This window comes from Anguilla rostrata, chromosome 10 (genome assembly GCF_018555375.3).
Source record: "Anguilla rostrata isolate EN2019 chromosome 10, ASM1855537v3, whole genome shotgun sequence".
Lineage (NCBI taxonomy): Eukaryota > Metazoa > Chordata > Actinopteri > Anguilliformes > Anguillidae > Anguilla > Anguilla rostrata.
The window spans coordinates 41,208,534-41,234,150 of NC_057942.1; the positions used below are offsets into that span (position 1 = coordinate 41,208,534).

The following is a 25,617-nucleotide window of genomic DNA, read 5'->3' on the forward strand; positions in this document are numbered from 1 at the left end:
TCCTATAAAATGTGGAATTCTTGTGGAATTAATTGATTCAAGTGATCATCAGGTAAGGGTGACAATGTAAGGACTAACAGAACCTAACCTAGCCTAGGTGGTATATTCATAAACGCACCATTCCACATTAGCTGCGCTCCTATCCAATGCATCATAAATCCTCAACAATTATATATCTAGTTACCTAGAAACTACTATGCGTCTACTAAGATAAATTATTCGGTGAAAGTGTCTCCGCTAAAACAAACTGATGCCAAAGAACCGCTTCTGTCCTAGTTTTCCACAAAAGCATCGCTCCACCCCACAGTGACGAGCCTATAAGGTGGGCAACACCCTTACTGGGGCTGGTGGGAGAGATTGGGCTGCTGTCTTACGTGAGGAAGAGGTGTGAGTGCGGCAGTATAGCGTCGTCTGCAGTCAAGGTCTGTATGTTTTCCTTCGAAAATTATTGCTTGCATTCGCGGAGGAGACAAGTCGTGTGTATGCCGTGAGGCGTTTTACAGCAGCTCGTGATTTCTTAGTTTCATTTGGGTTGATAACTGATGCCAGTTATCAACCCAAATGAAACTGTAACACAAATGATTTTGCTAATCGATAGAGATGTGTGATGGGATGACATGAACTACAATGTTCAGCTTTAGTTTTCTACCTGACGTCAACTGGGGAAATAATAATATAATTGGCAAGCTAACTTCGGGTAGCCTAATGTGGTCAGCTAGTTTTCCTTTGTTAATTGTTATGACTCGGCAATAAAACAATAATTGAGCTGGATGGCTAGCTACCATAGCTCTTGGGCTTCTCATAATGGAATTCTAGCTACGGTTAGCCTAGTCGCCTTTCCACCAAGTATGTATTTTGCTTTCCACAGGAGATTAGCGAGCTAACTGCATAGATGCTGTGTTATAGTTAGCTACAACGTTAGCTGGCTAAGCGGTTGTCAAGACGAATAAAAATAATCGTGAATTATTATTTTTTTTTAATGAACGGTAATGTTCACGTAGCTATGTTTTAATCTAAATTAGTAACGTGTTTTTTCATCTCACGGGTCAAAGTGATTCGTTTTCGATTGGCTTCATGGACAGGCCTCGCCACAATAACATCAATGTTGGCTAGCCTTCAGCTAACGTACTACAACTCAGTGCTGCTTCCTGGGGCAAGTGCTGTTTATGCACAACGTGTTTTTTCATACCACGTGTCATAATGATATGTTTATGGAACGTGGCGATGGATATTACAAAAAAATAGACTAAAATGTTTAATGTTGAAGCTGACATTTTTAACGTTAGCCATTCTACTGGTTAACAATTAGTTCATTTCTAATTAGTTCATTTTCTTTGGGTAGCCCCCTCATAAATGTCATCGAGAGTCAGAAAATAGAATTTAAAGCATGTTCCAAAAATGCGGAAAAGGCTATTGTGATGCCAAGTAGACTGTGCTATCTGCCAATTTAAGGGTTGGTGGGTGTACTGTACACCGCGCCGGGTTTTGCTTAATATCGCCTGTAATGTGGGTACAGATTCCTTGTTACATTATAATTAGCTAGCTCTTCCACATAATGGAGGCTGGTATTTGACAGCCATTATCCATGAACCTATTCTTTTTATTTCTTTAGTTTGCTCTTTGAAAGTACTACTGTGCAACTGAGGTGTGAAACCTGGGTCCCTATTAATAATATTATTTTGGACTAGTAGGTGCTGATCTTGGATCAGTTTTCTTTGCACTACACAGCATAACCTTTTCATGTTCATAGGCATAACCTATATCATATCCATTATGAACAAAAAGCCAAAGATGGTCCTAGATTATAATGGGTCTTGTACTTTATAAATATGAGCCCTACATCTTTAATGGAAATGTGGTCCTCATTGGAAGGTTTTCAGTTTGTCTGTGCTTGAAAATTTTCCATGTTGATATTTGTTTGCAAATATGGGGCCAAAATCTTAGTTTTGATTTGATAACCATGGAATTCTGCTTGGAAAGTCCCTGTTGGTTTTGAATCCGTTCCAAACATGGAAAAACAAGAAAAACACGCAGCAGGACTAAAACCAAACCTAAGGCTTAATCAGATTTTGATCTTGTTTTTTAAAAATTTATTCCTGAAACCAAATGTTTTTCACACTTAGCTGAATAAGCCTGACCTACATTTTAACGGGCCTTCTGGTGTTTTTGTTCAATGACAGATTGTTTTCATCTGGGGAAAGCATGTTTTGATTGGTTGGACCGATAGCAAGGTTGCTCCAGTCCACCAGCTGGGACATTCAGTGAAATTAATAGTCACACTAGGCCCTTATTATCATTTCCACCATTTAAACCTAATGTGCCACTCTCCTGTTCTTAGAATAGTCAAGGCTTTGGACATGTAAACAGCACTGAACTGTACTTTCAGAACTACATTAGTGTCCATTGTAATTGAATTTGTGTGTGGCAAAGAGACTATTTTTGGCGTTCATTCTGGCCATTAATGCCTCTTTGGCTTTTCTGCACTTAAATAAAAAATATACAACATAGCTATCACATAGTTAGTTCCCATCTGAAAGTATTATATTTTTGCCTGTTATACCTGTATCCACATTGTGATATATGGCAGTCATTCTTTAGGCATTTAAACTGCGGTTCAGCCCTAGGTCAAATAGATATCTAAAATGCTGGTTAAAACATGAAAATATTCCCTGAAAATAAGCCGATCCCTGAAAATATTCTGTTTAAAATTTAACATTTTTTGTTTTGCGTATTGGTGAAAGTATGTTTTTAAAAAAATTTTTATCCCAGTCTTCATTTTTTTAAATCTACATTTTACTTTTAGTTAAACCTGAAGGTCTGCACTCACACAGTTTTACCTTCTCTCGTACAGTACTGCCTCTCGCAGTGACCGATGTTCACGTCCCCGCCTGTCTGGCCGTGTGTTTACAGGTGAAGATGGAAGTCGCCGGAGCGTCCAGAGCGCCGGTCTCTGTTCTCCCGGCCGCCGCCACCACCGCCACCGCCACCACCGCCGCCGCCGAGCTCAACGTCGCGCTGAAGCCGGAGGGGGAGAGGCCGCGGTGCTCCAGCACGCCCTGCTCCCCCATCCGAGGCCCCGTTTCGGGGTACCAGATCCTCCACATGGACTCCAGCTACCTGGTGGGCTTCGCCACGGGGGAGGAGCTCCTCAAAGCGGCGCACAAGCGGCCCGGCGGCGAGCCGACCGCGGCGGAGGCCTCGCCCGCGCCGACCCCGCGCGCCAAGCCGCTGGACCCGGCCCTCCACCGGGCCGCCCGCCTCTACAAGACCAAGAGCCGCTACTACCAGCCGTACGAGATCCCGGCGGCGGGCGGGCGGCGGCGGCGGCGGATGCCCAGCTCAGGCGAGCGCTGCCTCAGGGCGCCGGGGGCGGAGCCCGGTCGGGCCCTGCATGGGCCGCTCCCGCTCTGCCTCCTGAGGGGCAGGCGGCCGCACTCCAAATCGCTGGACTACCTCAACCTGGACAAGATGAGCGTGCGGGAGCCGGCGGACACCGACGTCCTGCAGCGGCAGCTCCAGCACCTCACGCTCCGGGCGGAACGCGCGTTCGCCCGCGACAAGACGTGAGTCGCGGACGCACAGACCAATCGCCACCGCTCGTTCAGAGAGCGCGTGCTTACAGGCCATTAATCCTGTTCTGTCGACTCCTGTGGGCAATGGTGAGATTGTGCACAGTCTGCACAGAAAGGTGTGTGTTTCAATAGAAAAAAACAAAACAATTGTGTGCATTTAGAGGGCTATTTAACACAGGCAGATTAAGTATTTCAGCGTAAGCAATAACATGGTTATGCCTAATGTATGTTTTTGGGGATTAAAAAAACCCCATGAAAAGCTGAATTGAGTTTTTCTGCCATTTTATTGCACTGATGGCCATCGAGTGTACACTGTGTTTACTAAACATTACATGAACAATTACGGCTTAACTCACCTTAAAACCCCTCCGATTCTGCTGTCCAGGCCTGTATAAATAGCCATGTGTACCTTAAGAACCTTAAATATCAACTACTAAATGGCTGTATGTCAAATGCTGACTTATGCAATCGTATGGTTATTCAAAATGTCACTTTTTGAGGGGATTTGTGTACGAGTACCTCAGTAGGGCACTCATGTTAAGCTCTGATCATTCACCTGAATGACCCACATTTCTCCCAAGTGCAGTAACTGTAAAGGTTCAGGAAATGAGATGGGATTTTGAGATTTAACCGGAAAATATGCTTTTATACATATACATTCATACGGTTTAAATACTGATGTGTAGTATATTAATGCATAACCTTTGAGACCAAAGGATAACATCTTATTTTCCTTAGCACTGAAAGTGCAAACCAAATACACCCATGATGTGGCAAAATTTGAAAGGGATCTTTACTTTTTAAATGAATTCTGTTATGGTAATGTGTGCCATTTTGTTTTGAACATTTTTCCTGTGAAAGTTAAGTATAAATATTTACATGTAGTCTGTATTACCATGAAATTCACTAATAATTCTGTTTGTTAAAATGATCTTGTTTAGTTATAATGGGTATTTATTTAATATGAAATAAGAGTTTGGTAACACGAAACATTATAAACAAATATTTTTCAAGAATACATGATTAATTTTTTTTTGATGAATTGATGTAATTTTCTGTGTTACCAGCTTAAATTGAAGCCATCGGTATGCTTGGGGGTTATATTATTGGTAAAAGTAGTAGTTGTGTGCATTTTTCTGTTCTTAGATGACAGGTCATGTTCAGTGAACAAAGGTTAATTTAATTTCCCCCAGTACAATGAAGTAAGGAAAAGCAATAAAAAAAAAACCCCATATACTGCAACACTTACAGTAACTCTAACTTATAAAACTTATTTGCAGTCCAGGATGATTGGAGTTGTAAAGCATTTTTTTCTTTTCTGAAGTCAAACTCCGTTTTAACTTAATTTACTTGAGGCAAGTGTCTACTGTATGAATACAGACCATGTTTATTCACTGTCCACTCAAACATTTTATGGGAAATTTATGTGCTGCCATTTGTGTCAGTTATCAATGTAAGAATTAACCTTGTTTAGTTGTGATTGTCTTCTTGGCTATTAGTATTTTATTAGTTCAGAATTTATTTTTGTTTTGTTTATATCTTAACCATCCCAGTTTTTGACCAGACGTGTTCCTACACATTTTCCCGTACTGATACAAATATTACTATGTTCATGTCTACATTTAGATACTGATAAATTGCAGATTTATTTTCCATTGCTTCTATTCTTGCACTGTTTTGACATGTGGTACTGTTATGAAAGTGTTTGACAAAAAAGAAATGATACACATTTTCTGTACATTTTGTACGTGTAAGACTAGCAGAAACTGACAATTGAGTGAGTATAGGCCATACAGATTATAGTTATGTTTTCTTTATTTGATGAGCTGACATAAGGAAAATTTTCAAAGCTGCTATATTAGAGTAGCAAGTACCAGTTTATACTAAATGGAAATGCCAGCTCTAATTAAAACAATATACTGTGACTGTGATAAGGATTAGGAACTGAACAGCCTGACTTGAAGAATTTATTTGTTTTGTTGTATTTATTTAAGATGCTTATGTGATGCTTTGCCTCTATTGGTAATATTAAATTCAAAATATGCTTTGATTTCCAAGATATGCACTGAAATATGTCTGGTTTCCTTTCCTATCTTTTTCTGTTTTGCTCAATTTGGTTTTGTGATGACGAAGACAATCAGCAACAGCTGGGCCAATTGCCAATAAGCCTCAGCTGTGCATTGATGTGGGTGGGTGTTACTGTCCATGGTCCTGAATGCTTTCTAGACTTTGCAAAATCGCTGGAACCTCTACTGGTGGTTATGAGTAAGGATAGCATGATATACGTATGACTACATAAAAATGCTGCCGCTAACATTGTATAGGTATCTGCATATTTTACTTGACTCATTTGTTTTACTTGTAACATGAATGATGTAAGCATAACCTCCCTGTGTTGTTAAGTAGCTTGTAACGGGTCTATTTCTTGTTTCCCATTATAAACTAAAGCGACTGAGTTGGGGGTGTTCGCGACATGCCGTGTCTCATTTGCAACTGAGAAGCTGCTGTGGATTACCCTGTTGACTCTTTTAGGACCCACGTGTTTCAATATTTCATAAGACGATGAAAATGTGTTCTTCCCTGCCGATGTCTTCCTCACCCTTAGCCCCGAGGCTGTTCAGATGAGGAACGAGGGGCGGGGCTTCTTCACACAAGCCACGCGTGGCTTTCCTTGATCTCCAAGCTCCGCTTATGTAACCTGACAGATTAAGAGCCTGTCCGGTTCAGTATTTTATGTCAGAGCTCTCTCAGGCACTATTAAGCAGTGCTATATTTAGCTGGCGGAGCTTTGTGTCTTGTCCCGGGGATAGGAATAGCTGAAATCTCCTATTAATATTTCAGTCTTCATGCCTCCAGGAACATCTCGTGATTCGACAATCCTTACCCAAAACGGTTCCCGATTTTCCCTCGTCCCTATGGTCTGCTACAAAAAAGCCCAAATCAATATGGTCTCAGTTGCACCCCTAACTGACTGATATAGGCGACTGGCATGATGGTACTGATTTCACACAGACAGCAGCTAGTCTGACTGTGGTCTGGATCACTGATGCTGCTTTATTTATGATTATGGGACAACAACTGAATGGGATCATTATTCATATTTATTTGTCACAGTGTAATGGCTCATGAATTTAGTTTTTTTTACACAGTTGTTAGTTATGTAAAATATAAGGCACAAAGATTCATTATAACACTAGGAAAATTTCAATGACCTATATAAGCCTTTATATACACGCAAAGCATATATAGCCTAGCTGTTAATTAACCATTCAGACCTGTATTCACCATTCGATTTAAGACATGGAACTCAATTCTAGGAAGAAGTTAAAGTAGGGCTAGCTGAGGGAGATATATTTTAATCAGTCAATGCAAAACAAGTTACATTTCTCATTGAGTTTGATGTATTATTCCATCCCTGATAAATCACTTTGAGGTCTCAAGCTACTGCATAAAATGTTCTGTAAATTCAGCAGCTGGTATAACTGGCAGTTAATCACATTATTATTGCTGTGAACAGAGAATAATTTATTCATATACTCAACATTTTATTTTGGCTAATCAGAAATTTCTCAATAGTAAATCAGTAGTACCTGTACCCACCACTGGTGCACACCATTAGAGCTTACAGGTTAGCATGCACACCAATCCAGTGCTTTATCAGCTGGTGTGCAATGGCCTGCCTCGGTGGTATGGTGAAAGTTGGTTGGTTATTCTTTGTGAAGACGTCTATCACCTGCAAACCAAAATGGATATTTCAGCACGTACTGTACCTTTTTTTACCATTTGAATTAACTCACCACCCTCAGAAGAAACAGAAGATTGAGTTTGCTATTCTGTACCTGTTGCCGTGTGAACCAACGAGCCTCTTCAATTTCGTTCTCGTCTACTTTTATGTGCGTCGACACGGCGACGGCCAGGCATCCAATCATCAGAGAGGACGGCATTGGCCAGGGCTGACTGGACACGTACTGCACAGGACCCACTTTGACACCACTTTCCTCCTCCACCTCTCTCCTCACAGCATCCTCAACGGCTTCGCCTGTCTCAAGAGAGAGGAGATCCACTCAACTCACCCGCTGCATCGCCAAGCTGTACAAATGGCTGCGAAGGTCACAGTGTGAAGCTAACGTACCGGGCTCTATGAAACCAGCGAGGCAGGAGAACATTCCTGCAGGGAAAGCCTTCTTTCTTCCCAGCAAGCACTGGTTTCCATCCGGGTGAATGACCAGCATTATAACGACTGGATCTGCACCAAGAATCAAGATTATTATCATTATTATGCCATGTTGAAACATACACTCTGACCAAGAGGCCAATTAATAGACAGTACAGTGTTAAATAAGCGCCAAATGAAAATCATGTAATTCTCTTACCAACACGAGGATAGCACGTGTTATGAATGCCTTGCCGACTCCTGCAGTCCTCTTTTAAACAGGTCCGTTTGTACCCCCCCTCGTCTACTTTGGTCCTGCCCCCGCAGGTGGGGCAAAAGCTGTACCGGTCGTGCCAGGCCAGGACTGACCTGGCTTGAGCAACAACCCCTGACAGGCAAAAGAAAGCACGGGATGAATACCTAGCTCCAAAATCTGTACGCTCTTAACTTACGGGCATTTTATTATTTCTGTGTATTATCCCAAACGTTCCTCACCGGCCTCATCTGAACTTAGCTGTAAAAGTCGTGGCACGAACGGCTTAAGGAAAAAACCGTTGGGATTTGAAAGTCGCAGGTCTTTGGTGGGGTCGCTGTCGGTGTTGAGGGCGAACCACGCCGTGAGCCCGTCCTCGTCGCCCGCCGGAGACGGAGAGGGGGGCGTCGCCTGCTTCTCCACCCCCAGGAAGATCAGCGTGGTCCCGGGCCTCGTCGCGAGCTCCTCCACGGACCCCCAGCGAAGCCGACACAGTCTAAAATCCGCCTTGCTCTCGGACGTTTCCTCAGCCCCCGAAGTGACCAGCGGGTTGAGGTTGAGGAAGAGGATGAAGACGGACGCTGGGGAGGACTGCTTCGCCTGCAGCCACTGGCCGTCCGTCCGCTTCTCGCTCATCCTGTCCAGGAACTCTCGGCTGAAGTAGTTCTCGTGTCCTTCTGTGCTGCTACCGGGCAGCAGATGGTGACTGTCGACACCTTTGCTGTTAGCCAGAAGACCGGCTATATGTTTGTGTCCCCAGAATCTGGCGATGTCGTAGGACGTCTGACCAGATTGGTTTGCTAATGATTTGTCACACCTTATGCACAGAGGGGAAGAGACTGAGTCATATCATATCATAAAGACAGTCAGATTCCAGTACTATACAAACTATTTAAATTCTTGTCTGGTCAGAGGCATATTATTGTAATTTTTTAAAATCCTTTACTTGAACCAGGGAAGGTCCATTGAGAACACATTTCTCTTGGACTCTCTGGAAGAAAGGCCGGTAAGAAAACGTGCAAGTGGGAGAGAGAAAAGAGGGGCAAAGCCCCTGGAGCAGTTTGGGTTAAGAGCCTCGCTCAAGGGCCCAGCGGCAGAGTACTATCTTGTAGGGACCCCAACTTCATCTCTCCAGATACAAGTCAGCCTCCCCATATGTCCAGCATCCCTATATGCTCCACAGTTGCCAGTCGAACACCCGACCACTAGGCTACCCTGCCGCCCACATTAGCCTTAGTAAAACGAAAGAGAAGACTGAAAAAGTAGTGTCAGTGTCCCGGCATGTTTACCCGTTAGAGAGCAGGGTGTTGACCACGTCCGCGTGCCCGTTTCTGGCAGCCAGCATCAGCGCCGTCCACCCGTTCTCCCCGCTCGCGTCGACCAAAGAGCTGGACTGGGCGACCATCGCTGACACCTTCGCCACGTCCCCTCTGGCGGCCGCGTCCAGAAACCGCGCCACCATCTCGTCCTTCGGGCTCATCCCTACGCTTGCCATTGTTCAGACTCCGGGCATGTTTCTCTAGTCTACACAATACAAGCAAATAAAAAAAAGTTAAGAAATTAGGATGGTGTCGGTCAATGCAGGTGAGTTCCTATTTAACCACCAAAATAAATTATTCCTTATAAAACTGCCTGAACTGTATCCTTTTCATGTAACCTACTACAATCTGTTCATTCTGGGGCTTGAACAGAAATGCTAAACAGAAGTTAGAAGAAGTATATATAGCCTATCAGTTTCAGATGTGATGTTGCTTCACTGGGTAAATCATCAGACAATACAAATCAAGACAATTAATCACAGTCGTAGTTACAATTCAGGTGTGCAGTTGTGGTTAGTTTGGGTTTGAGAACCCCTTAACAAGCCATGACGCATTAATCTGCGCCTGCTGACGACATAGATTGCGTGCCCAGTATCCACTGGGAGGACGGAGCCACATACGCAAAAGTGTGGAGTTATTTGACATTGTACAGGCATCAGGCATGTGAGTGTATTGCAGCGTCGCCGCAATGCTATGGCCAAGCCACAAAACACCATTCCATTCACATAACTAATTCCAGCTTTTAACCAACAAAATGCTGAACAGCGATTTAGAATGGTCAACCACATAGTCACTGAGATCAGCTAAACCCAAATTTATGCAGCTAGGCTAATGTTACAACGAACGCCAGTTGAGGTAAATAAGTTGGTTTGGGGTTTGTACGGTCTGCACGATTAGTACATTGAAAACTAGCTAGTTTGTTATGCACAATTTCAATAACGCTAGACTCAACATAATGTCAGCGAGCTGTGGTTATGCTAGCTATGTATTGTTATAAAGATAGGTTAAGGTGCTAACCTGGATATTTGTCAGTACGACCAGTAAGAAACTTGAAAGCAGTTTCACTAACCTTATTCAACGGCGAAGTCCAAAAAAATCACTCCTGTACATCCGACTTGTCATACAAGCAGAAGTTCGCAAAGGATGATGGGGTTTGTGGTTTTATTAGAAGGAACTAAAAAAAGAAAGATGAAAATGGCAAAAACGTTGTCGGGCTGGTCTCGATCCAAAAAGTACCTACCGCAGGTGCATGTAAATTTGCAGGTTTTATGGTTAGTTGTTTTTTCCTTCGTTTATAAGCGTTTGCTGCTTATTGCTCTGGGATTTGCAGTGAAAACAGCACGCTGGTAACAAGGCTCCTCCCTCCTCCCATAAAAGTAGAATCCAGAAGTATAGTGTATAAATGTATTGATTTGAAGGAATGTTCAGATATCGTAAACCTTTTTTTTTCAATCTGACTGCAAACATATGTGATTTTGCACAGCAACATCAACCTAAACCAAGCCAGTGGTTTCTTAAAGGTGTGGTTCCAATTAACTTGGTGAAATATTATTTCAGTATCGAACAACTGCTAGACAATGAGTCAATATATTGCTAAATATGACCATATGCACAGTACCTAAAGGCTGGATTTACACATTGTACTAATAATTTGTTGTAGACTGCAACACATTAGAGCACATCTGCGGGAAAAAGTCGTTTTTATGTCTGCGTCTCAGATACGCTTGAGTATGGTTGACTCAGGGTATGAACTCATTCCATCGCAGCTGAGTCAGTACGCTATACATTAAAGCTTTACCACAGAACTGACACATTAAACTGAAGCCCTGCTTCATCACCATGCCCAAGAGAGCAGTTAGATTTCAATTAGCGTACCACCATGACCTAATGCAATAATTTGGTCAAATGCCGAATTTCCGGAGAAAAGGGCCTAAATGTGGCATTTTAATGCTTTTTGTGGGTTGTTGAATCACGCAGTCTGTGAAAAGTGTGAAAGGGCTTTTCATTCATTCCACATCTGTGAGAGGGGTTGGCAGGATATTTTATGTTATGTGAAATTACAACCATTTTGATTGGATTGGCTGTAATACAACTCAAGGACACGCAGGGCCGGAACTGTCACTGAGAACACCAAGTTCATGTCCTTTTTTTCATGTCCATTTCCAAAGTCTATAATTAATTTCATTCTTTAGTGACAACATCTGTTACAATTCATTTAGGAGAGAAATGAATGGCCTGTAATATTTTATCAAATTGAAGCCGAAAATGGACTCTCAATTAAATGACTAAATTAAAGGGGAAAAAAGAGCGTACCCCAGCCTAACCCCCCTTCACCCCACCTCACCCCGTCCCAGACGAGTCTCTTGACCTCAGCTGGTCCCCTTGACCACCGTCACTGGTGACACACAATAAAAATTCAATTTCTTGCCTAAAGTTAGTACTGCAGGGACTTTTGTTATATGCATATACAACCATTCAGACTTAAGTTCAAGGGAAATAGCCCCTTTCAATTTAGTTTTTTTCTTCTTTTTTGCTTCCATCACCTTGGAAACAGCTGCCAGCTGAATCATTTTTATCCATTTTCTCCACACATACCAAGCACGCTAAATTACTTTATTATCATCTCCTCTGTATTTATAGACCCAAAAACACCCTCCAAGTGCATGTTTTTTCCAAGCACATTTCAGGCAAAGAGTGTGGCAGGCCTTAACCTCTTTTCATAGAAAACATTTCATTTGTTTTTTTATTGTGATTTCTGATAAATAATGCTCTTTCATATTGGTTACAGATGAATACTACATTAATTGCTCACGATGATTTCATTTACTGGAATATTTCATTAAGGGTGAGTGATAAGACAGTGTGAATATAAGAAAGATTTCTCCTCACTTGGACTGATGAGCAGTTAACCATTCACTAGTTATAGAAGAAATCATCAATAGACGAAATCATAAAAAATACTTACAAATAAATTTCACTTCCAGAAAGTACATATTTGACAGAAGTATTAAAAAACCTTTGAAAAATCTATGATAAAACATAGCTTCATGAATATTGTTGCATGTTAACAGTTGCTTTTTTCAGTTTGCCTGAAACATTAACTGTTAAATTATATTAGTTATTCCTAATACTGCGTAATTACCGAGTGAAAATAAGTAGTTTTTTTTTTTTTTTTTTAAAGACCTGTCTTCTAATTTGGCTGTCCGATGGCAATTCTGTTTACAATCCTTGACTACAATGAAATTGACTACAATGGCCATGCTGTGTTTTTTTCCAGGAAGATAAAGAATAAAAAATGGGTAGCCAACAGGAAGTAATTTGAGATAACACACAACAAATAAAGGGGCACTCTGTTCAAATAGTTTTTCTCAGATAGACTGTTTAACCTTTTGAATCTGGTGAAGGAATACATTGGAGGAAAAAAAGCAGCTTGTTTTCTGTCCCAAAATGTTTTCACCATGGTTACTGTAAATACATTCTACAAAGTCTAATTATCAGCAATAAAGACGTATATTTCTAACTGAGCTTTCTCACTCCAGTATGAGTCATTCATTCCGTGTTGCTATGACTGCGTATTTCAAATTACCGTCTTCTCCACAATTCCCCGGTGATTCTAATGAAAAATGTCTGCTTCTCAGTTTAAGAGGGAAATTAATTTGCACTCAGATGAATGACTACACTTCTTATGACTTTATAGACACCGTTTAGAGTGAATGATTAGAGCTTCTCGGTGTTCAGTAGCGCGGACTGATGTCAATCTGATTACAGAGGTTATATATATATTGTGTTTATTAGCCCAGAACTCAAACATGAATGGATGAAGTATATAAAAATCTTCCCTATTCCTCATAATTAAAAAGTTGCGTTCATAATAATTCTAAATGATGCATTTAATCTTTGCGTCCATCTCTGCTGTCTCTCTCCTTCTATGTCATAAGACTGGCATTAAATAGAAAGGCAACAGGGAGGTTTACCACTTCCTCCTCAACCTATGATCCATCAAGCGAAAAGAGATCCTGTTTCTATGGTGGTCGGCCATGTTTGCGAATTCACGCTCTTTGTGTTAGTGACCTCGGTGATAAGGCTGGCTGTTGTTTACGGGAGACAGGCGGCTGGCTCTAGACACCCTGGGGCTGACTAGGTGAGGCTTGAGGAGCTCCTGTTGGGTCTCACAGAATAAACTCGGAAAATACAATCTCTCATTCACAGCCAGGGCACGCTCCTTATTGGGAGCTCGGAAATTAGACTCAGTTCAGTAGCCTCAATGAATACAAGTTACCATGCAGCTAACGTGATATTCATATGCCCTGATATTGATTTCCAAAAAAAACACCATTTTCTCATGTAATAATTTATGAAGGATTTAGCATTGTAAGATGTAAATTTGAACTCAGTTGAATACAAGATAGCTGTACTACTGAGGGATGAAGATAATTCTTTAGTAAAAGTCATTGCAATAAAAAACGCAAAATAAAAACACCAAGTGTTCGTCCGAATACATTTATTTCAAACAGCATTCTGCAGCATTTTGACAAAAATGAGAGAATGTTAACATTTCACTAACAACTCCACTGACATTTGGCTGCTGGGCAGTGAACGAGAGGTATCAAACCGTGACCACTACAACAGCATGTGCGCATAACACAGTCAATTTAAACAAAGTAATTTTGACAACACATAAACCACACAGTGCAAAGACAAACAGAGCCGCAGTGAAAACCAGGCCTTGTACAAGCACAGCCAGCTCATTCCGCGCAGCAGCCTTTCGACAGCAAGGCATGTTCAGAAGCGCTTTGGCCCGATTCCACCACAGACACTTGCCGATTCGTAATATGTCTCTTCAGAGATGCGACTTCCCGCGAAAGCTGGGAAATACCTCGTTTCAGATACGCATTCTCAGACTCCGTGTCGGTGGGAGAGCCTTCTTTCAGGTCAACAACACGTCTGTCTGTCAGGTGGCCCGTTGGGCTGGGGCCGTTCTTATAGCCACCTGCTAACGTTTCCAGGCGGCCTGCGTGCCAGTGCTCGGGTCCGTGGGTCCAGTCCTGAAGATCGGCCACCTGAAGGGACAGCGGGCTAAGGGGGGACTGAGTTAATTCGGACTCCGAGCGCTGGGCCACTTGGCGGGAACCTTTCCCAGTCACGTTTCCCAGCGGCTTCCCCTGGGCATCGTAGTCGAGGTCGACGGCCTCCATTTTGACCCGGACGGGCTTGGCTTTGATCCTGAGTTTGTGAGGCAGGGCGGAGGAGCTGACGTCCGGCACCTTGGCACAGGAAGTGATGACGCTCTTGGGGTCCGCTGGAAAGGAAAGGGGGCCCTTCGGCACCCGCTGCTCGTCTTCCCTGTCCGAGGACTTGCTCGCGGCCCCTTCGTCCCCGTCCGTGACTCCAGGGGAGCTGCTGGATGACCTCGCTAACGGCAAAAGGGGAGAGGGCTCAGACGAGCCGCTTGAGAAAGGGGTGGCCATGCAGTTTGGGTAGAGTTCATACGGACTGCCTCCTTCCCTCGGCTCCCTTGGGTAGCGACCCGTCTCCGTCAGCTCCTGTTTGACGGCTTCCGCGGGTCCGCGGGCGCCGCCCCGGACCGCCACCGTCGCCTCAGACGCAGGGGAGCGGGCGCCCAGCGGCGAGTGCCTGATAACGGAAATGCAGCTCCCCCCCGCGCGAGCGGGATCCGCGTCCCCGAAGAGGGAGACCTGCTCGCCGCCCGCCGGAGCGAGGTCCTGGCGAAGCGCCATGGAAACGACGGAGACGGTCCGCGCCTCCTGGGCGTAGGCCGCGGAGCCGACCAATCCGAACCTCAGCTTCAGGGAGAGCAGCTCGGCCTTGAGGCTGGCGTTCTCCTCCCCCAGGGCGACCATCTTGTTCTCCAGGACCATGTCATTGATGCGCCTCTTCTCCCTCGATCGCTTGGCCGCCTCGTTGTTCTTCCGTCTCCTCTCCCAGTACTGCTCATCCTTACTATCATCCGGAATGAATTCCCTTTTCCGGCGACTGGAGGAATTTTTGCCGCCGAAGGCTGCGTTAGACAGTTTTCGGTCAATCGCCTCCACATCAGGTCCCTGTAAAGCCCCCGCTAGGACCAGGATGCCCTCCCCACTGCAGGAGGTATCAGAAGGTGGTTCTTTCTTGATTGATTGCATTTTAAAAAAAATTAAATCAGCTTTTTACGTAACTTCACAAGTCACAACGAAGACGTCACTTTGTGCTTTTTTCATCTAAAATATAAGAAAGGTGATGCAATTTCTCTGTGTTCTGGTAACTGGTCATTCCAAAAACAATCTTTTCTGTGTGATGTTCTTCAAAAAAACCTAGAGATGAATAAAAGAGTTCTGTTAGAACAGTAGTGAATGAATGTCCTGCTCTTTATCAAGCACCTGATTCATACCCTTGGCCTTGGCATGGTTTCCTGACTAAGCCTCTTTGCTATGTGCTTCAAAAGGAAATACTCAGGGGCTCTGCCAAAAGGTTCAATACCAAATTATGTTGAGGAGGCACTTCTGGACAACAGAAAGGTCTTTTATCAGATTTTTTAGTTGGTCATTTAAAAAAAATTCTGGGCTGATATTACTTTTTGTGACAAGATACATAAGAATGTTTTTTGCATTACAGAGCAATTTTCCTTTCAAAACCTCTTCTCATAATTCAACCGGAGTACATAGATTTCTCATATTTAATAAAATAATGCTAATTCTACTAAAAACCACTGTTACCTGCCATCATAATTGCAGTCCTGGCTCAGTTAAAACTGGTCATGTAACCACCTTATCATCATTGCATAACTCACTGAAGACAACTCAATGTACAAAAAAAAATGCAGATTTTGGAATTATTTCCTAAAGAGAAGGCGTGAATCACATAAAAAGGCAGATTCTGGAACAAGCTCGCAACGTAATTGCTTTATGTATCGAGGAAGAAAAGGAACTAAACTATCTAAAATAGGTGTGGCAATGCCAGGTAGTCAGTAGTGGTAGATTATATGAACTGCTGGTCATGCCCATTTTTGTGGCTGGCTCTTGCAACATCAGAGAGCTACATTAGCAAGCTTCGTGTCTAAGGCCTGATTCATTCTCCAGGATAGAACGACCAAACCTCAACCTACTGGAGCTATCAATGGAACAAAGGAATTCCGCCAGCCATCAACGCACGTGGCGGAGCGGAAACAGAAAAACAAACATATTCCCAATGGAATGTCGATAATAGACGCTCACGCAGTTAAGAGGACTAAGTAAGCACTTGCATTTCTTTGAACAAACTCCAATGTCACAATGAGTAAGATGTAGGCTACAGGAACTTGAAAATCTGGAAACAGGTCTTACCGACCCAATGTTAACGACAATAAACTCAATTTTTGTTTTTGATTTACAACCAGTTTGCGTGGGTGGGTTTGGAAAAGCCATTCAACCTTCACCTGAATTAAAAATCGCCTCATTTCCGCGATTTAGTTACATAGAGATTAAGTTTCATTGCTCGCTTGTTTTTTTCAGTTTCATAACACAAATTATCCAATGAGACGCATTACAGGTCAATTTCAGACTTCATTTCCCCCCCATTCAGTCTTTCATAATTTCGTAACACTGACCCCTCGTAACGTTACACTTCATACATTTTCTTAAAATCATGTAAGAGTTCAGTCAACAGTCATTTTGATTCTACGGGGATGAGGATGTGTGCACAATGTGTCACTGCAGACACGCCGGAGTTGAGACTCGCGTGGCTTCATTAAACAATGCCGTGAATATCCCGGATTCCAGAGCTTTATTTCAGGATTAACTCAGCACATGGATTACAAAACGACCCACCGTCGCTTGTTAGCAAATTCCTTCCCTGTTGTGTAACGAGGTGTCATTTTATATAGGCTAGATAAAAATAAATATCCTATAGGTAGTGTTATCCAGTGCCTAGCCAGATTTATTGTTATTACGCAGTGTAAGTTTGGACGGGTTTAGCCTTAATAAAGACAAGCCATCGAAACATAAGAATTAAAACTGTTGCCAGACCATAACTGAAATAGCATCATCACACCATGGGGTGATCTCAGTATTACATCACCGAAAATCAGGTTATGACTTCGTAATTTCTGGTGCCAAGTCCACAGGTTAGACGCATCCCTTCTCACAGGATCAATTTTCTGGGTAGCCATACGTTATGTTGTCACAAGACAAGAAGGTACAACGTCTCTATAATCAGAAAAACTCTGTCACAATGCAATTTTAGCAATTATCTGCTACTGCACGCTAACAAAAGTGCCCCAGTGACTGAAAAGCGACTCCAGACAGCACCGTTCTGCAATATGAGTCAATCTTTGCTTTTCAATGAATCAGCCAACATGAAATAAGACATTCTCTAAACGACTCATCTAGTCAAAGTTACCTTTTCTTACTTTTCATTAACGCCGACCGATGGTGAAGTTCTGGTTGTCCGTGGCATTGCGTATTTTCTCAATCAAACATTAGCCTGGCCGAAACCGCAACGCTTTGTTTGAAGTTTCACATGTGAAATCCAGTTGCAGTGCACTGGTTAATAATTCCGTGCTTGTCTTTTCCTCCTGGACAGTCTGATTCACAGATCTGTGTTAGTAGGTCATTGAAGCAATGCATTGGCAGGACTCTATCAATGGCAGTTAAAACAGCCAATAGAAATTCAGACGTTTAAGATTACAGCCAATGACAGAGGGGCTCCTACAATGACACTTCAAACGCAGAACGAACGTCTGCTGAATGAGCACATGATCGACTTCGTAGAAGCCGTTTCACTTTATGGTGAGGTTGCCAGAATGATTAATATTTTGTTAGACTAGAAGAGGTAAAATTGTGTGAGAGGAGGATCCAACACAACGGCTTTCGTGCGTTTTCGACAACACATTAAGTCTGACCGTCACTGAGATTAAACAAAAATAAACAGTAATTGCATTAGAAAAAAGATAATATAATTATTATACCTATACTGCTGATGGGTTACAGATTTTCACAAAACGCAATAGCAATTGAGGCTTCCTTAAATCTGTACGAGTAGTTTTCATTTCTTCGGATCAGTGATTCCTATAAAATGAAATGTGCTAAAATTCAATTAATTCATTTTTAGAAGCAAGTGATGTATTGTGCAGGGTCAAAATGAGTCAAACACAAGCATTTCCACATTTGTTTTCTTATACATATAAGTAATTAATATTCCTACCATAATTTCATTTTGTAAATATGAATTGAGAAAAAGGAACACGGTTGTGAAGTCACAAAGTAAGCAATGGTAGTTGTACAGTAATGTTTTTTGCATTTTTCTTTTTCATAGTTTTGTTAAAGGATACAGTAACATAATTCAGCAGATAGCTAGTTCAACCGACTTTTAAGAAACCTATTATAACCCCAGTGAAACAATCTGGCAACCCTATTCCAGTTGCATAACTGGGGACACGGTATGGTTGCATCGTCGTTTTACGTAATTTTCCTATGCAGGGCATGCACTGTGTAACCGTTCTAATCCTCCTGCGAGGATTGTCTATCCTGTGCCCTTGTATATTTTGAATGATGGCAACTTTTTAAATAGTTGAGACGAATAAATGGTTTAAAAATTAAAACGCAAAAGTGCTTTATATGACGTTGTTATATCTACGTTGCCTAATTATTAAATGCTACCAATAAAAACAACGATAGCGAAACGAAAAGGACGAAACAGCTTAATAGTCATCCCACTGTTTTCAAAGTATCCTATCACTGTCTTAAAACATTTTCTATAAATTGTCAAATAAATACTGCAGCTGGATGTAGTTTATGATCGTTTATTCGTCGTGGAGTTATCCTCGTTCATGTTGCCTTTGTGCAGTTCTTTTAACAGTTCTAAGACATATTTGTTCCGTTATAAATAACTAAATAGCTCGCACATATTTGCCCTGCAAACTCTGGCCGTATCATCACCACACTGAAATATATGATAAAATTGTGTAAATAAATATCACAAATGCATGGGTGCGAGGAATGTAAATATCCTAAATTTATTCTCATTATGAAACGCAAGAAATTGAAAAATAGGCAGTAGCAACATTGCCATTATAATTTTTATTCAGCTGCCTGCCTTTTACGCACGTTAGAATATACACACAATTTAGAGTTTATCCACAGGGTGGCGCTGTTATTGCTTTCAAACTCTTGAGGTCATCACCTTCATGCATGACGGTGAGAAGATGTATATCAGAGAAGATTGCGGGTTCATATAATAGCTTTATTTAACCAAATGTGTTCTCTTCGTAGTTGATATAACGATGAAGACTATAAATGAGGACTGGAAATGTGAAATTGACTATCACTGCGACTAGTAAAAAAAAAAAAAAACATTGTGGAACCAAGATGGAAAGAAAGTGAGATTACACAGGAACCAATGGTTTGACATAACTTTAATCAGTTGACCCCGATATGAAACATGTTTACGGACACTATTTTCAGATAGCACATACATGGTACCACAAATACCAAATACATTTTCTGTACAAATGGTTCAATGATATTCCATTAAAATATTCACCCAGGTGAACTGGACAGGCAAATTTATGTAATTTACATTTCCCGCATAAACGTACACATGTGCTTTCATGTTAGACACTGCTCTATATAATACTTACCTGAAAATATACCTTTTTACCTGAGCAACATGCCCTTAAGCTGAACAAGCCCGTTTGTTGATGACAACTTCACTGACATTAGTTCATTAAGCTGATGGAACTGCCAGACACATTATGGCTCCAAGACTGGGGTGCCGGCAGGGAATTTGGGTCCCCCAAAAAAAGATCTCACATTGGGCCCCACCATACCAGGCCACCCCATCCCTACATGATTACACCACTATATTTTCCTCTTGTAGCAATTTTTTGAGGGCCCCCTTTCAGTGAGAGCCCTTGGAATTATCTCAACCCCCTCCACCCATTATGAAAATGAAATGCCCGTTATTGTCCTAAAGGAAAATGGGAACCCCAATGACTATTATGAAAAAAATATAACTGAAAAAAATTACACAAGTGGAATTTACCTCAAACATAATTCCATAGCGAAAGACACTTTGGCACTGCTAGGCCACCATACAGTCTCTTTTAGCAAAGCCAGGACCAAACTTCACAATGATTACCAAAGAAGAAATTGGACAAAGAGGCCAAGAAAAAAAAAAAAGTAATCAAAATGTATCTGCTGGTGCCAGACCTTGAATGAGCAACAATAAGAAAATACATTTTCTCACAGTGAATCGCACAAAAATATAGCATTACAATTCACACTGTCAATTGCTGCAGAGAACTGAGCTATTATCCCATTGGACTGTGGGGGACATGGAATCAAATTATTTGTGGATTCACAGGCCACTGCAGTTATTTGGCAGGCAGGTAACCTCACAGCAATCAAGTGCCAAACTCTCCATTTATCAGTATGAGCTGGGTTCCCTGGCCACAGGTGGATCTTTATTCTAGTCCCACAGAGGGTGGACAGCTCTCAATAAAGGTGTAGTAGCAAGTTAGGATAAAGGAAGAAATAAATCTTTATCATTCTCCTTTTTTCACTATTGGCACAAAGTATACACAGCCGGATGTTTAATGGAGGTTGAGCATCTTGCTCAGGGGTAAAAGGTCCAATTCAACGGCGCCAAGTTTCTGTTCCTTCAGTCCTTGCCTGTGCCCTCCCGCAGAGTTCATAGACCCAAAAGAATAATGTGCAAGTGCACAGTTGCGTTTATTGTGCTATATTTGTGCCTGTTCTGAAGTAATCAGAAGAACGCTGACGCTCAGAGACGTGCGAGAACCAATGGGCCTCATTCACAAAACTTCTCTTAAATTATTCTTACTTTTGTTCTTAAAAATGTTCCTATGAAAAACCAATATAGGATTCATTACACGTGCAGTTTTTGTATTTTAATGCATCTCTTGTGTGATTGTACACATGTTTCGTAAATGGGCCCCAATGTTTATGGTAAGAGCATGAAAAAGCTAAATCTGGCACTGTATTAGCATGGGGGGGGGGGGGGGGGTCATGGGGGGCTCTGAATGTGACGATCCCGCCAGCAGGATCCAGCATTAGAAAAGTTATAACAGAACTCAAAGAGGTGGGACAAAGCAGACGCTAGTACTCTACTGGCATCAAGCTGGCAACACGCACCAACTCTGTCTTTGTCCTCAGGCTGTAGAGCAGGCCTGGATGTAACATTGTTCTTTTCAAATTTTATTTTTTTTCATTTTTTGAGGAAATTGTGAGACAAACCTGCTGACATTCACAGAGACGATTCACAATCATCATTGGAAAACTGCTAAAAAAGCAAGCTAACATGAGTCAATGACCCAACCAATCACTATCAGTCAGTACCCCTCAACCGTACGATTTAGTTCCCCTGTGCTGGCTACACATTTCTGGCTGCATCACTGGACATTCAGAAGCATCATAAATGACTGACATCACTTCAACCTTTACACAAACACGATGATATATTACCATTACAGAGAGCTTCGGTCCAGTGGTTACCAAATGGTGACTTGTGTAAGCCACTGAAGTGGCTTGTGAGATAAATATAAAGAGGGAAAAACTACCACCCAGGCAAACTGAACACTGTGCCAATTACATTTAAAAAAATAAATAAATGTTTAAAAACATTTAATTTTCATATTTAAAAATAAGTTCAAGGGCCTGGGTCCAGAAAGTTTGGGAACCACTGTTGTGAGCTTTTGATCCCTTTTTCAAAAATCATTTTCAGACATGGAATTGAATGTTGAATATTAAATAGAACACGATGCATTGAAATATTGTAAATATTGAAATATTGATTTTATGTGCTCAATGTTTGGCCCTCACAGTGACATTTCCATTTTTTCACCGTAACATGCAGTTGCTGTAAGTCAACAGAAGCTTGACCCCATCACCACAACTCACACTAGTTGGATTACAAAGATGGATAAAAGCCCAAATACAGCCTTACAGGAATGCCCTTTGTTCTAAGAGTTTTGAGAAAGGATTACATTCTCCTGTTCTGCTCTGATTAAATTTGTGATAAAGGCTTGTCACGAATTGTGGTTGGACTCTGTTGGGCTGGATCTGAAACCAGTTTCATGACTCACAATCTGCTGGGTAAACACGAGTGAATTTCTCCCTGAAGCAGCACAGCCAGTCACCACACACACACTATGCACAGATCCCCCAGGTCGGTATTTACACCTGGGCATTGACTGGTACATCTCCCTCCCCATAGCCGCCCTTCGACTGCATTTGGCTCTGAATGGAGTTCACCTGCAAGGGGAAGGAAAAGGTCAAATTCAAAATAATTAGGTCAGAAACCAAATTTAAACATCAAACTAAATTCTATTTGCATTTCAAGTGATGAAATAGTCTATTTCTATTGACATTCTCCGTTCTGTCTCCATCTAGGTAATTAAAATGTGAACGTTGAAGGGATACTCTGCCAAATAAATGTAAAGCAATGCTCCACCCAGATTAATTAATGTCATATTTATAATGTGCCACGTGCTGTACTTAAGTCAACAATAACGGTTGTGCAGAACCCCGCCCTAAAGAGTCTCAAAATACAGAACTGTTCTGGGATATCGCCACGGCGACGGACTCACAGAGTTGACACCGTTGCACACGTCTCCGGATCCCACGTGAGCCGTGTGGACGAAGTTCGTCGGCTCGCCAATCATGCTCCGATCGATATGCCGCCGACGCTTCTGGAGTGGAGAGGGAGAGGGAGGGAGGGAGGGAGGGAGAGAAAGAGAGAGATAGAGAGAGAGAGAGGGAGGGAGGGAGGGAGGGAGGGAGAGAGAGAGAGAGAGAGAGAGAGAGAATTCCCCAGAGTGTTAAGACATTAGCGAAAAGTTGGGAATTACCAGCAGGATGTGGGAGGAACGCTAGACCATAATGCAATCTGTGTCCTGTACTGTGTGGTGGGAGGAAAGGGAAGGGGGAAAGGGCTGTATAATCACATTGAACAAAATATTTGGAAATGTATTCGGCTTTCTTCCAGAGGGGGTAACAAGTTGATGGGAATGCATTGATTTCAGTCACTTTGCGCACTGTTTATGAGATGTCCCTGGTCTTAAAATATCCATCACCTAAACTCTGGTTAATTCACAACCATTTTCACACACACACACACACACACACACCTTTTAAACACTGATTTACATGCCAGTCACCTTCGGGACCCTTGGCTGTGGTTTTATAGTTTTAATACTTAACTTCATGCTTTCTGACGATTTCACAGTCCACTGTGCTTTAACTCCATGCAGTGTTTTGATTTGCAGAAGTGTCATAAAGGTATGGAGGTAGGATATAACAGAAACAGATGTTCTTTGTTGGTCATTTCTCTCTCACAAAACGTACAATCTCAGTTTTTAATCTTAATTCACAACAATGAAAGAGAGACAGAGAGATTAAGATGAACTGCTGACCACAATGGTTTTTATAAGAAACTAAGGTTTTTGAAAATATCCATGTCACAAACTGACCATATTGTGTCATTTTTTTAACACACCTCTTAGACATGGAGGTGTGCTAAATAATGACGTGTTATGTCTTGTTCTTAGCACTTTTGTTTTGAGAGTGCACCTTATTTTACTCATATGACCCCTTAATCCCTTAACCAGTTTTGTAGTTCCCTGTGGAAAATAATTTTAAAAACGGAGTCTTACATTCTTAGTGACCTCTACATTTCTACCTCTCGCTTATGCAGGTAATGGCCGGACTGAGCGAAGAGGCGGGATTCAGGGTCAAAATGGCGGACTGGACTCACCGGCTGTGGCTGCTCTGCTATGCAGCAGCTGAAGCAGAACCAGAACTCGCTCATGCTCAACGGTCCTTACGTGTCCATTCCTGCTCAAGATGGCCGCCGGGGATATAAAGAGGCAACAGAGATGGACACGGGACGTGCGTCTCGGTGGAGGCCGTGCTCAGGTTTTAACGCGTTTGAGGTGTGCGAGATCGCATCAGGAACAGCCAAGCCAACCCTGGACCAGGAAGGAGACCGCCACAGCAGGTTATTCCCCAGCACGAATCAGCAAGACCTGCAACAAGGCGAGAATAAACACGGCCTTTAGTTCAATATATTAAACATTTACTGCCGTCATTAAACACACAATAATAAGAGTCTTGAATAGAGCATGGTATCTACGTACAGCACAGTGTCAATGAGTAGGAAAATGAGATATGGGTGTGTTGACTTACTGAGAGAGCAAGGGAAACCATGGAAACCAGGGAAACAGGCTATTGCTACACACTGGTTATAATCACACCTGCAACACCCAAATGAGTTTAAACAGCGACTTCCACAGAACTGCAAAGGTAGTGAGATAGACCAGAGGTCCACTTACACTAGACTGTACTTGCCCGTTCCTATGTTGACTGCTTTTCCTAGTCATTCATCAGGGAGCCATCATTCTTAATATGTAGTCATGAGATCCAACATGAGATTCAGTCAGCCTCCCTTGGTCAACAAAGAAAAATGCATGAGCGCTACACCACAACCATGGTGCAGCGCTCAACCATGGTGGACAGGACTCATCTGCATGTCTGTAGTTCAGCTTTAAAATAACATGGCCTCAGGAGCCCACTGCACATTACTGAATGCAACTTCTCATGTACATTCAGCAAGCCAATCCCAGGTGTTCTGCTGGAGGGATCCATAATTATTTCACTGAAAAAAAAATCCCTAGATCCTGCCGTTTTGAGCAATGTACTGTAGAGCGGTTCATTAAATAGCACAGTCCTTTGTTCCTGGAGGTAGGACTAGTTCCTGGTGCAAATGTGACTGTGTCACATTTCCTCAGTAAGAGATATGAAAAATGGCGGAGCCTGGAAAAGGGGCTGGGCCTTGTCCTGGTCCAAAAGCATCAGTCCACACTTCATTGATCCACACCTCATCAGTCCTCACCTCATTGACCCACACCTCATCGGTCCACACCTCTAACGTGCATCTTTAAGGTAGTCTGTCCAAAAAGTGGCATCACAGCAGGATGATGCTCTGTGATTCTGTTCAACGCTGAGGCACATTGTGCAATCCAAACAGACTTAGTCCAATGTAAATAAAGGGTGGTGAATAAATACACAAAGAGACACACGTGGGAATGCTCTTTAACCAACACGCGCCAATCGGTCCGCAAGTGCAAACAAACAAGACGTTCACCCACCTTGACATCTTTAAGACTGAAAAAAGGCCAGTAACAGAGACGGGAAAGGAGACTGAGAAAGGGTGGATTTCCAGGCTGTGAGGGTCAGCGGTGGGGCTGTGGAGAGAGCTAAGAGGGCACTCTGAGAACTCCACACCCAACCCCCCGCCCCGCCCTCCCGACCCCCCACGAGAGACCTT

General features: G+C 42.5%; 4 protein-coding genes and 1 long non-coding RNA gene across 7 annotated transcripts; 2 read left to right on the forward strand and 3 right to left on the reverse strand.

Moving 5' to 3' along the window:
• The first annotated feature begins 288 nt into the window (after window positions 1-288).
• LOC135233548 (macrophage immunometabolism regulator-like) lies at window positions 289-5,891 on the forward strand. The gene is made up of 2 exons (XM_064297217.1): window positions 289-422; window positions 2,911-5,891. Exon 2 carries the CDS (start codon window positions 2,917-2,919, stop codon window positions 3,565-3,567), a length of 651 nt encoding a protein of 216 aa, XP_064153287.1. The 5' UTR covers window positions 289-422; window positions 2,911-2,916; the 3' UTR covers window positions 3,568-5,891.
• Window positions 5,892-6,912: 1,021 nt separating this feature from the next.
• On the reverse strand, window positions 6,913-10,496 carry nudt12 (nudix (nucleoside diphosphate linked moiety X)-type motif 12). Of its 2 annotated transcripts, none has more exons than XM_064297216.1 (7): window positions 10,367-10,496; window positions 9,268-9,502; window positions 8,221-8,795; window positions 7,946-8,113; window positions 7,705-7,818; window positions 7,412-7,611; window positions 6,913-7,305 (listed from the first exon to the last, which is right to left on the reverse strand). In XM_064297216.1, exons 2-7 carry the CDS (start codon window positions 9,471-9,473, stop codon window positions 7,195-7,197), a joined length of 1,374 nt encoding a protein of 457 aa, XP_064153286.1. In that variant the 5' UTR covers window positions 9,474-9,502; window positions 10,367-10,496; the 3' UTR covers window positions 6,913-7,194. The 2 variants fall into 2 exon arrangements, with proteins under 2 accessions (XP_064153286.1, XP_064153284.1); XM_064297214.1 differs by having other exon boundaries at window positions 10,315-10,425.
• Window positions 9,449-24,395, forward strand: LOC135233552 (uncharacterized). The gene is made up of 2 exons (XR_010323871.1): window positions 9,449-9,960; window positions 23,986-24,395. It is a non-coding gene; the product is annotated as an uncharacterized LOC135233552 (long non-coding RNA).
• Window positions 13,784-17,891, reverse strand: LOC135233546 (nuclear factor interleukin-3-regulated protein-like). Of its 2 annotated transcripts, none has more exons than XM_064297213.1 (2): window positions 17,681-17,891; window positions 13,784-15,608 (listed from the first exon to the last, which is right to left on the reverse strand). In XM_064297213.1, the coding sequence occupies exon 2, from the start codon at window positions 15,438-15,440 to the stop codon at window positions 14,043-14,045; it is 1,398 nt and encodes a 465-aa protein (XP_064153283.1). In that variant the 5' UTR covers window positions 15,441-15,608; window positions 17,681-17,891; the 3' UTR covers window positions 13,784-14,042. The 2 variants fall into 2 exon arrangements, with proteins under 2 accessions (XP_064153283.1, XP_064153282.1); XM_064297212.1 differs by having other exon boundaries at window positions 17,671-17,891.
• Window positions 19,667-24,188, reverse strand: LOC135233550 (CDC42 small effector protein 2-like). The gene is made up of 3 exons (XM_064297220.1): window positions 24,046-24,188; window positions 22,880-22,981; window positions 19,667-22,544 (listed from the first exon to the last, which is right to left on the reverse strand). Exons 1-3 carry the CDS (start codon window positions 24,097-24,099, stop codon window positions 22,467-22,469), a joined length of 234 nt encoding a protein of 77 aa, XP_064153290.1. The 5' UTR covers window positions 24,100-24,188; the 3' UTR covers window positions 19,667-22,466.
• Window positions 24,396-25,617: the final 1,222 nt, after the last annotated feature.